At 44.5% G+C, this 10,814-nt stretch overlaps 1 protein-coding gene across 1 annotated transcript; it reads left to right on the top strand.

The window, feature by feature from the left end:
• Nucleotides 1-7,581: 7,581 nt before the first annotated feature.
• Nucleotides 7,582-10,417, top strand: fzd9b (frizzled class receptor 9b). Its single transcript, XM_015009683.2, has one exon. It carries the CDS (start codon nt 8,182-8,184, stop codon nt 9,928-9,930), a length of 1,749 nt encoding a protein of 582 aa, XP_014865169.1. The 5' UTR covers nt 7,582-8,181; the 3' UTR covers nt 9,931-10,417.
• Nucleotides 10,418-10,814: the final 397 nt, after the last annotated feature.

Genomic DNA, 10,814 nt, shown 5'->3' on the forward strand with positions numbered 1-10,814 from the left:
ATCTTCATTCTGTCCCTGCTCACGGAACGAAATCTCAAGATAAATAAAGCTCTACACTTTGCATCCTGCACTTGATTTACCAACAACGTAGCCAATTCAACAGGCACCACTTCCACAAGATATCAATAATCAACCGAGTCACTTCCTGCTGGCCACCTGGGCCTCGGTTGAAAGGAACGACAAGCAGAAAGAGATTCAAGAAGTTACTGGTTCTCCTGGCGGGTCATCCCCAAAACATTTCCCTCGGAACAAGATCTTGCCAAAAAAGCAACCACACCAAATGTCCAAACTGCTTAACTGGTGTTATTTGATATTGGAAGAGCAGTGACTCCTTTCTGAGCAATCTTCTAAACAGCCAACATCTTCACTTTGACTCAATCTGAGCTCAGTCTCTCTGCAAGGGAAGCTAATTTCCTTCACCTGTAGTTGCTACTTCCTCCAGAAATTGTATCAGCCGACATATGCACCTTTCATCTTTCGACTTCTTTCTTTTCCAGAACAGATGTTCGTCAACCCAGGTTGTCCCTCAGCTTTGTGTTACACTCATTCACAACAAAGACCACAAGACACATCAAACCCAGAATTATTAATCAGCCCTTTTTTATTGTGAAAGAAAGCCTCAGGTCAGGAGATGCTAACTTTTAACCTGGTTGCTTCTCACTTAGCTGCAAACGTCTCCAGTGACTAGAGGTCTTTGCTGGATGAGGTAAACGGAACAACATCTGCAAAAATGAGTAATAGGATCTTAATCCTCTTAAACCGGGGAATCTGTGTTTTGTTTATGCTGGTAAATTTCAATATTTACCAGAAATTTGTTTCACTTTTTGCAGCCAGGTAAAATGAGCCTAACTCTTTCTGTGTTTGCAAAGAGATTAATTAGTTATGTGCACCGGGTCAGTGACCTCTCACTCCCAAATTACCCTCAACAGGATACCAGAAGGACCACAGGACACCTCAAGGGACACAACTGCTGGCCTTTCCCAAGTCAGCAGGGCACGTAAAGACTGGTTATGAAAGGTTCCTCGCACACCAAAATGTCCTTACAAGGGTAGGGAGCTGGTCCAGTGTTTCAACAACCAGAACTGCATTTTGCTTTCTGAGTCAGAGGTTTGTTTCTCAGCTGAACTCTCTCCTGCACCAAGGTATAAACATTTGCTAGGAAGCCTGAGACGTTAGGTCCCTCTACAACCCCAACGCACCCGCGTTTCACCTTTTCACAAGGAAAAGAACCGCCGCCCCGTTCCAGAACCCAAAGGGAGTATTCCTTCAACGCAACGCAGCAATGCACAGGCAACCAAAGACGAGCAGCAAGAGTCTAGATTAACTTCTGTAACATTGGTTTGGGTTTTCCTGTCACTGAAAGAGATCAATCCAGGCTAAAAACTCTAACTAAGCTTCTTTATGATTCTTTTATTTATCCATGTGGATTGATAGAGAACCAGCTGTTAATTACAATAAAGACCCGACCATAAGGGAATGTAACGGAGGTTTGATAGAAAGTATTTTACACCAATTCATGCCACAAAAAATAACAATTTTACACCAGCAAAGCTTTTTACCCATCTTCACATTTGCATTTCTAAAATACTTGTAAAATACATTTTCAGCCTTTTCATCTACTTCTCTCAACTGGAGAGAAAATACTAATAAAAAATAGCCTTGCCTATTAGAGAAGTGTAATATAAGTTAGTGCAGTTGTTTAGCCAAAGTTACTTTTCCCACTTGTGTTGTGACATTAGGATGCCAACATAAATGTTCTGTTCCTTAACAAATCAAATAAAGATTTTGTTTTAGTCAATAGAAGCACACAAAATAACAGTTTTACTAAATTGTGATGTAGAGCATTAGTTTGTTCATTTGACTGGTTTCCTTTTTCTTTTTTAAATGTTCACCTAAAGGTCAGTAAACACAAAAACTGTGTTGTTTTCTTCTTCCATGAGCAAATAAAAAAAAAGAAAGAGAAAACTTGGCTCATTTGTAGAGAGGCTGAATCACTCCCTTGTTTAATCTTACCAAGGCTGACGTTTTGGAGGAAATGGCGGCGGCGTCATTCTTTGCTACCTGTTTCCGGCTGTGAAGGACATCATTAGAAAACAGAGATGGATGAGGAACGCAGATGGACTGAAGCATTGAATCAGGACTATTCACAAAGTCACCTAATAGCGCTGCATAAAATTGCATAACCGAGTAACTGAGACATTTTGCGCACATTGTCCCCTCATTGCAGCTAATAACTTTTTGAAACTGATGATCTGGAAGGAAGAGCCGTGCCATCGCTTTACCAGACAGCATTAAGTGCGACTGTAATTGGAAAACAGAAAACTACAACTGCATTTCATGATAACTTTCACACATGTCAGATTCTGCCCACACTGCAGATTACAACACGTAGCCCGAGTAAAGAGTTAATGACATGATTCTAGCCTCAACAATTTACCATTATGCTCCCTGTCAAAAGCCGTACACTGGTCCAGATGTACTGCTTTATGTGTGAGGTGTCTCTTATTACACCCATAACAACCTCAAACAGGCCGTGGCTCTGGGATAGCAATGCCTTGCCAGGCTGTGGCAAGGCTCCCCCATTGTTCCAGGGGATGTTTATAGCTTTGTACCTGATATATGATAACCAATAAGTAAGAGGTAGTAATTACAAGACCCACACGCCACCAGATCGGCTGATGAATGCATGAAATAAAAGATGGGGGGTTATTTGTAGAGGCTACTTATTACATGGGCTTGACATGCGGCAGTATCATGAGGAGAAGAGTGAGAGCAGGGGGGAGGAATAAATAACATATATCCATTCCTCCCACTGAATGGCAAAGTAAATAACAATGACCTTCTCAAAACAAATCAGCTGCAAGCCTAAAAAATATGTAAATACTCCATTACCCATGTTCCTACTCCTTCAACCATTTTCTGTTCAGGTCAAGAAGAAATAACACAATTAGGTGAAATAAAAACACGGCAGAAAAGCACAATGGTGTCTCGCTGTGGAGCCCAGGACACACAGGAGTACTGCGGTCAGACCCTGTGGCTCCCCAGCTAATCAAGGAAACACTATTTATTCCTTATGGACGTCGCTCCAGGAACAAAATCTACAGCGTGACACATTTAACATTACAATTGTTAATTTAAAAATACTGTCTGTGGTACTGTTATTTAGTAGCCTGCTGGAAAACCAGCTCCTGGTTTTACGCTTTGCTTTGAGGGTCTGGGCTCTTGGCCATTGTCACATTTGTCATACGGCAATTTGATGCTAATTCAGCCTACCAGATATTGCCTGCACTGTAAACAACCGTCCTCCACTGTAAAGGGAGAAGTGCTGAGCTGAACGAGGCGGTTGTTAATGCTAATTCAATATTTGGAAGCGTGGCCAACGTGGACTGAACGGCTTTGTTCACTTCCTCTGCTGCCATCGCTAAAACTACAGGCAGACGATAACCCTAAAACAACGCAGGAAAAACTAAATCATTGTTCAAAACTTCTCAGTTTGCTCACTGATTTGGTCCAGTTGAAATTCTATTGGAAAAATCCACTTTAATGAGGAAAAAACCCAGGCAGTGCACTGACGTGAGGTTTGAATCAAGGGAAATGGTGTAAGAAAGAAGGCAATGGCTAGCTTAAATGGTGGAAAATTTATAAGACATGATTTTTTTGTTGTTGTTGTTTTGAGATCTCACTGGATTGTTTTGTGTAAAACAGGAAATAACTGGAGGTAAAATGGGAGGAGGAGAGTACATTTCATGAGTACTGAACTAAAAGCTGTTTTACTGTGGTACAGGATTGGTATGCGAGTGGGTACACATGATCTTTATTCCTAAATAATGTTGTTTCATTTCACTTTGGTGATCGGGTGACCATCTGGACCAGGAAGCAGTCAAATGATTAGCAACTAAGTCAAGGAGAGGTCAAATTACCAGCATTTCAACAGTTTGGCATGTGGAAGTGAGTAAATTTTCCACATCGCAGACAGAGCCTTTGCATTGCGTTGCATGAGCTTAAATGATGTTAATATTACGTTATTGCTGTGTCATTTGCATAGCTGCCATGTAAATTTATAGCATTGCAGCATGTGTTTAGTCTATAGTCATGGTGAAAATTTGTTCAACTTGTCAAAAAGAATGTTTGGTAAGCGAGGCACAGCTGGAGATAAATTGGGCAGGAATTTATATGATAGCTTTTTTTGGTATTCAGTGAGTCAATCTTTCTACACAACTGAAACAGTCATAGTAGAATAGGTGTTCACTTCTGCAGGCCTATACACACACATCTGTGCATTTCATCCCAATGAAAGGGAGAATCAATGTACAAAACAACAATCCAATTTATGTCATCGGCATACACATCGTCAACTAGTTCTATTCTCACATGGTTTCCAAAAAATCAGGATGTTTCCTCAAGTCAGGTTTCAAAACTGTCTGCATTCATTTTCATGCATTCTAAATAACTGAGTATCCCGATGATGCGTAGTTGATTCGTTCCTATTTCAAACAAATTCTCATGAAACTACAGTCAGATTGCTTAAATTCTCGACAAATGCAAAGTGCTAAATGTAGAACCATGTGCGTCTTGTGGTTATGCCTGTGAATGGAAGTGGAATTAGTACTGATTCAGCAAATTGGGTTAATGTCTGTCTTGATAGCAGTCTTTTGTGGAGCATCTAATCAACAAAATAATTGGAGATCAGAGAAGGTTACAGGAAGGATCTGACAAGGAGGAAAATAAACTGATTGTGTTTAATTGCTGTGACTAAAGCATCTTCTCCATTGTCAAGTCTGACAGTAGCCTGTTAATGTCTGGTTCTTCTCTTCCTGTATTGGTGTGTCTCCATTGCAGCTTGTGCCCGATTGTGGCAATAAATACGGGCTGGAACGTGGATTGACCATTGACTGTGGTCGACCACCCAAGATGTCATTTGCAGCTACACTTGGCAACGGAGGACATCAAGGTTCTTGTTTTGGCGAGTTGCAAATTACATTAAATTGTATTTGAATCCCAAAGGCGGCTTCAGCGACTCCGTACAGAGAGAAGGACTACAGCTGCAGAGCGTTGTGCAGAGTCACACAAGAGACCGCGCAGTGTTGCAGGCAGATAGCATCTCACAGTTCATTTCCTTGGGAAGCTAATACTGTCTATAATTTTATTTTAATTTTCAGTAACTTCATCACTAAGTGAGGCATGTTATATAGATTAATTACACATGGATGGATTCTTGAAAGCCTCTATTTCTGTTAATTATGAGGATTTTTTTTTTTTTTTATTTACAAATGTGACATTTAAAATTAGAATATAACAGACCATTGAAAAAACACATTTAAAACAGAAATGTGAGCTTAATGAAAAGTATGTGTAATACCTGCTTAACTGTTATTTTCAAAGGGTATTTCTAAACAAGCAGACTGGCCTCATCTGAACACATTTCCTAATTTATGGACTATGACTGCGTGTTCCAACAGCCTCTAGATCTCGCTCCAACTGGGTCGCTCGCACTTGCTCAGAAATAAAAGATATAGTTCAACAGTCTCGCATAAAAAGCCCATTGTCTCACTTTTTTTTAAATTTAGCATATAAAAGACCCTTATTCCCTCAGTATGCTGTCAACATTAACATCTTAATGTAACAAACAGACAGGTGCAAAACCACCTTCAACAGGCAGACTTTTAGCGCTGGGGCTAATAGAGACAGCATGCAAGTTGACAAGCAATTCAGTCCTGCAGGGCGAGAGGCCAAAATCCTCGAGATCCCTCCCTGTTTGAGAAAAGATCAAATGCTCCGTGCAACAGCTGTGGAGCTACAGGCTCTTCCTATTCAGCCGCCGCTAGATGGAAACAATAGCCTCCTCCAGCACAGTCAGTGTTGCATCCATTATTGCTTTCTGCACGAGGTTGTGTATCTTCATTAAATCATCCTGGTCCAGGCTAGATGTTTTCTTGTGTTTGTGTGTGTGTGCGTGCGTGCGTGCGTGTGTGTGTGTGTCTGTGTGTGTGATTTCAGGCTGTCTGTTCCTCGTCATGTTCACCTTAAAGCGCTCTCTTCCTTCCAACTTTGAGTCTTTCGCGTAAAATAGGCGTTGAGATTTCTGCCAGCTGCAAGACAGCTCTGGTTTTAGAGGATCTGACCTGTGAGACTCAATAAAGTTTCACGTGGTGTTTCTTGAAAACATTAGCAGAACTCGTAATTTGGAGTCAGCGACAGTAAGACATCCCTGGGACTATCGTTTTACAGGTGGAATGAGTTATTCCTTATAACCACAACGGAGAAAAATAAACTAACCGAGGGCAGCAGAGGCAGGCAGTGACAGGTTTCTCATAAGTAATGGTTAGATTTTACTTCATCTTCTTTAATATCCTCATATAATAAAGACAAGGAATCCTTTTAGCAACATCCAGTGGAGTTTTATTAAAGTGACCTAATGCGTGGACATTTTCGGCTTTTTTATTCAGAAGCTGCCTCCGTCCTAGATCGTTTAAAAAATTTTACTTTGCAAGAGTTTTTTCCATTTTATGTCACTATTACCACAGAGGAGAGAGTTTAACTCTTAACTGATGGATTAAAAAGTTCATGGTGGGGGAGTTGTTTTCAATACTGCTTTGAAGCAAGAAAGTCGTGGGTTCAAATCCCAACCAGGGGTCTTTGTGCATGGTTTTATTTAACAATTACATTCTCCAAACATAATTGTCCCTAGTGTGAGGGACAATTTCTACAATGTTCTGAGTGTGAGACTGTGTGTCCATCATTGTTCATCCTGAGACAGACAGGACACACAACCATGCACACACACTCACACCTAGGGAGAATTTTAGATATACCAATTAACCTGACAGTTATGCTTTTTTTGGACTGTGGGAGGAAGCCGCAGAACCCGGAGAGAACCCACGCATGCACAGGGAGAACATGCAAACTCCATGCAGAGGGACCCCAGGCTGGGGAATTAAACCCTGGACCTTCTTGCTATAAGGCAACAGCTCTACCAACTGCGCCACTGTCCAGCCCCCTTTTTAAGTCAGTTTAAATAAAAAAAAAAAACATTTATATATGTCTTACAGTATTTTATGATCTTTGATTAGAAGCCATTCTCATTTCCTATAAGAAAGGCTCATAGGAAGTTTTCTGCTCAAACTTCTTCGGTTGAACAGAAAATCTGTTTGGGATATACATAATTTCCGGACACATTACCACCTTGTCCAAATTAATCAAAATATCACTAATGTGTTTATTTGGCATATTGATGTTCATTTATATTCATTCTGTGGTGAAAATAAAACACTTGGCTTACATGGAGGACACTTGAGGGTCAGAGGGAGCCCTTGTGATCATTTTAGCCCTTGGTCCTTTTTATAGATAATGCGGCCCTGCATAAATGTAAAAATAACTGAGCGCAGGCTGCTTATTCACATATCTATGTGCGCTCTGTCCAAGCCATCCTAGTAAACAGCTTCTAAATGAACGCGAGTTGCACGTTACGGTGTAGAGCACAAAATAATGAACTTGTTCAGATCGGGTTGATGGCTGCAGGAGGTTCGCATGTAAAACTGCATCCTCTTGGAAAGCGTGAGTGAACTATTCGCGGCAGAAATGTCAGAGGCATTTGACCATCCTCCAGCATCTGTCTGATAATTTTCCTTGTGTGGTGCTGGGGTTGAAATGTGAGCGTCACGGCGCTCACTCCTCCTCCTCCTCCTCCTCTGTGTCTCTGCTGGAGTGAAGTCCCTCTGAGCGGCTCTTAAACTTCAGTGTGGAGCCTGAAAGCGGAGGAAGAGGAGCCTCTGGAGCCGATAAAAAAACAACAAACAAAAAAAAAACACACGAGACGAACAGCCGACCTCCCGTCTGGTTTCTCCCGGTCGAACCGAGGATTAACTCCCCGCGTTTTATTCTTCTGGTTTCCGCTCAGCTGATTACCGAAGTTTCCCGGCTGTCACGTTGTGGTTACGGACCTGTTTCTCAGCTTTCTCTTGGATTAATCTGGTTTATTTACGGACTTCATGGTCTAACGTTAAGAGACTCTCTGTGCTGCTGTTCCCCTCCAACCTCCCCCCTTTTTTTCTTTCTTTTTCGGAGGGATTTTTCCAGCTATCTGTGGAAATAAGGGGGGACCACTCCGTCTCTCTCTGACACTTTCATGCGTATTCCTAAAGGACACAGACTTGTTATTTTTCCTAGTTGAAAATAATCAGCATGGATGGTTGTCCGCTGCAGGTGGTGCTTTCCTTGTGTCTGCTGGTGATTTCCAGCTCCAGCTTTGAGATTGGCTCGTACGACCTGGACCGGGACAGACCGGCGAAGTGCGAGCCCATCGTGATCCCCATGTGCCAGGGGATCGGCTACAACCTCACCCGGATGCCCAACTTCATGCAGCACGACGACCAGGAGGAGGCTGCCATCAAGCTGCTGGAGTTCGCTCCCCTGGTGAAATACGGCTGCGACGTGCACCTCCGCTTCTTCCTCTGCTCCCTTTATGCCCCCATGTGCACCGACAAAGTGTCGACCTCCATCCCCGCCTGCAGGCCCATGTGCGAGCAGGCCAGGGAGAAGTGTGCCCCCATCATGAAGCAGTTCAGCTACACCTGGCCCGACTCGCTCAACTGCTCCAAGCTGCCCACCAGGAATGACCCCAACGCCCTGTGCATGGAGGCCCCCGAGAACGAAACCAGGACGGAGGGTAAGAAGGGTGAGGGGATGCTCCCGGTGCCCCACCGGCCACGGCAGCCGGGTGCCAGCGGGGCCCGCTCTCCGGGGACCGTGGGCTCCTGTGAAAACCCAGATAAGTTCCAGTTTGTGGAGAAGAGCCAGTCCTGCGCCCCGCGCTGCTCGCCGGCCGTGGACGTCTACTGGTCCAGGCAGGACAAGGACTTCGCCTTCATCTGGGTGACCGTGTGGTCCATCCTGTGTTTTGTGTCCACCGCGTTCACCGTTCTGACCTTCCTCCTCGAGCCCCACCGCTTCCAGTACCCCGAGAGGCCCATCATATTCCTCTCCATGTGTTACAACGTCTACTCCGTGGCCTTCATCATCCGCTCAGTGGCGGGGCCGGAGAACATCGCCTGCGACCGGGAGAACGGGGAGCTGTACATCATCCAGGAGGGTCTGGAGTCGACTGGGTGCACCATAGTCTTCCTCATCCTCTACTACTTTGGGATGGCGTCTTCGATCTGGTGGGTCATCCTCACCCTCACCTGGTTCCTGGCTGCGGGGAAGAAGTGGGGTCACGAGGCCATTGAAGCCCACAGCAACTACTTCCACATGGCCGCCTGGGGCATCCCCGCTCTCAAGACTATCATCATCCTCACCATGAGGAAGGTGGCCGGGGACGAGCTGACGGGGCTGTGCTACGTGGGCAGCATGGACTCGGGGGCACTCACTGGCTTCGTCCTCATCCCGCTGTCCTGCTACCTGATCATCGGCACTTCCTTCATCCTCACGGGCTTCGTCGCCCTCTTCCACATCCGCAAGGTCATGAAGACGGAGGGCACCAATACGGAGAAGCTGGAGAAGCTCATGGTGAAGATCGGCATCTACTCCATCCTTTACACGGTGCCGGCCACCTGCGTCATCGTCTGCTACTTCTACGAGCGGCTCAACATGGACTACTGGAAGCTGAGGGGCCTGCAGACCAAGTGCGGCTCCTTCGGGGGCCCCGCCGGCGACTGCTCGCTGCAGACGTCCGTGCCCACGGTGGCCGTGTTCATGCTGAAGATCTTCATGTCGCTGGTGGTGGGGATCACCAGTGGGGTGTGGGTGTGGAGCTCCAAGACCCTGCAGACCTGGCAGGGCCTGTGCAGCAGGAAGCTGGCGGACAGGACTAGTGGGAGGAAGCCCTGCGGCGGCGTGAACTGCGGCAGCACGCACTGCCACTACAAATCCCCTGCTGTGGTTCTGCACATGGCCAAGACTGACCCACACTCAGACAGCCCCACACATGTCTGACAGGAAAACACACACACACACACACACAAATCATGTGCCCTGCTTGAGGAGCTGCTTAAGGACTTGAACTGAATTGTTGGGTACTTCTCTGCTGCTGCTGCTGCTGCTGAAGGGCACACAGGTATCTATGAACAGTATTCAGTCAGTACATAAAGGGAAATGTTCCCCCATATTTTCTTGTTTATGCTGTTCTCCAGTTTTGCAAAGCGAAAATATATCAATGTGTATGCATATACTGTTTAAGTGGGAGGATGTTGGGAAATATTTGTGTATTTTCCTCTCTGAGTGTCATGTATAAATCTGTAAAAAAACAAATGGTTTATTTATTGTAAATATATTTAATTTAAAAGCCCAACTTGGCTCTCACAGGAGTTGTTTAGTTACATGCTTCAAAAGGTAAGGGAAATTAAGTGCCTTTTAAAAGAAAATGTGGCTTTTTTTTGCTGGGGGTGGAGGAGGTTAATAAATCTGTGGAGTTCTTGTAAAACTGTCTTGCATCCCAGTGGTTATTTAAGCGTCTTAAGGATTTCAATGCAAACACATCATCATCATCTCTTTTTTTTTTTTTTTGTGCCATCTGTCTCAGATATTTAGACGTTTGTTTATTTTTTTTTTTTTTTTAACTGTGGGACTCTCGGCGCCTGTGTTTGTCTTCCCAGAGGCATCCTCGTCGATGATCCTCAAAGAGAATCGCTGATGAACAGAGTGACAAACCGTGGCAGGCATTAGCGTTTGCGTCATCGGCTTTAAAAAGAAAAAAAAATGCAGCAGCACTTCGAGGAGGAATATATTAAATTAATGGCTGTTTTAATCCTTTTCCTCGGAGTCAGTGTTGTTGTTCCCGCTCCCCTCTCTCCGCTCCATTTGATCGTCGTTCAAAACAC

The sequence above is a fragment of the Poecilia mexicana genome, unplaced genomic scaffold (genome assembly GCF_051168715.1).
Source record: "Poecilia mexicana isolate PSO_F unplaced genomic scaffold, ASM5116871v1 scaffold_13, whole genome shotgun sequence".
NCBI classification, from domain to species: domain Eukaryota; kingdom Metazoa; phylum Chordata; class Actinopteri; order Cyprinodontiformes; family Poeciliidae; genus Poecilia; species Poecilia mexicana.

Bases quoted from the DNA above. Each gene is read 5' to 3' on its own strand.
- fzd9b (XM_015009683.2), top strand. From the start codon at position 8,182: ATGGATGGTTGTCCGCTGCAGGTGGTGCTTTCCTTGTGTCTGCTGGTG.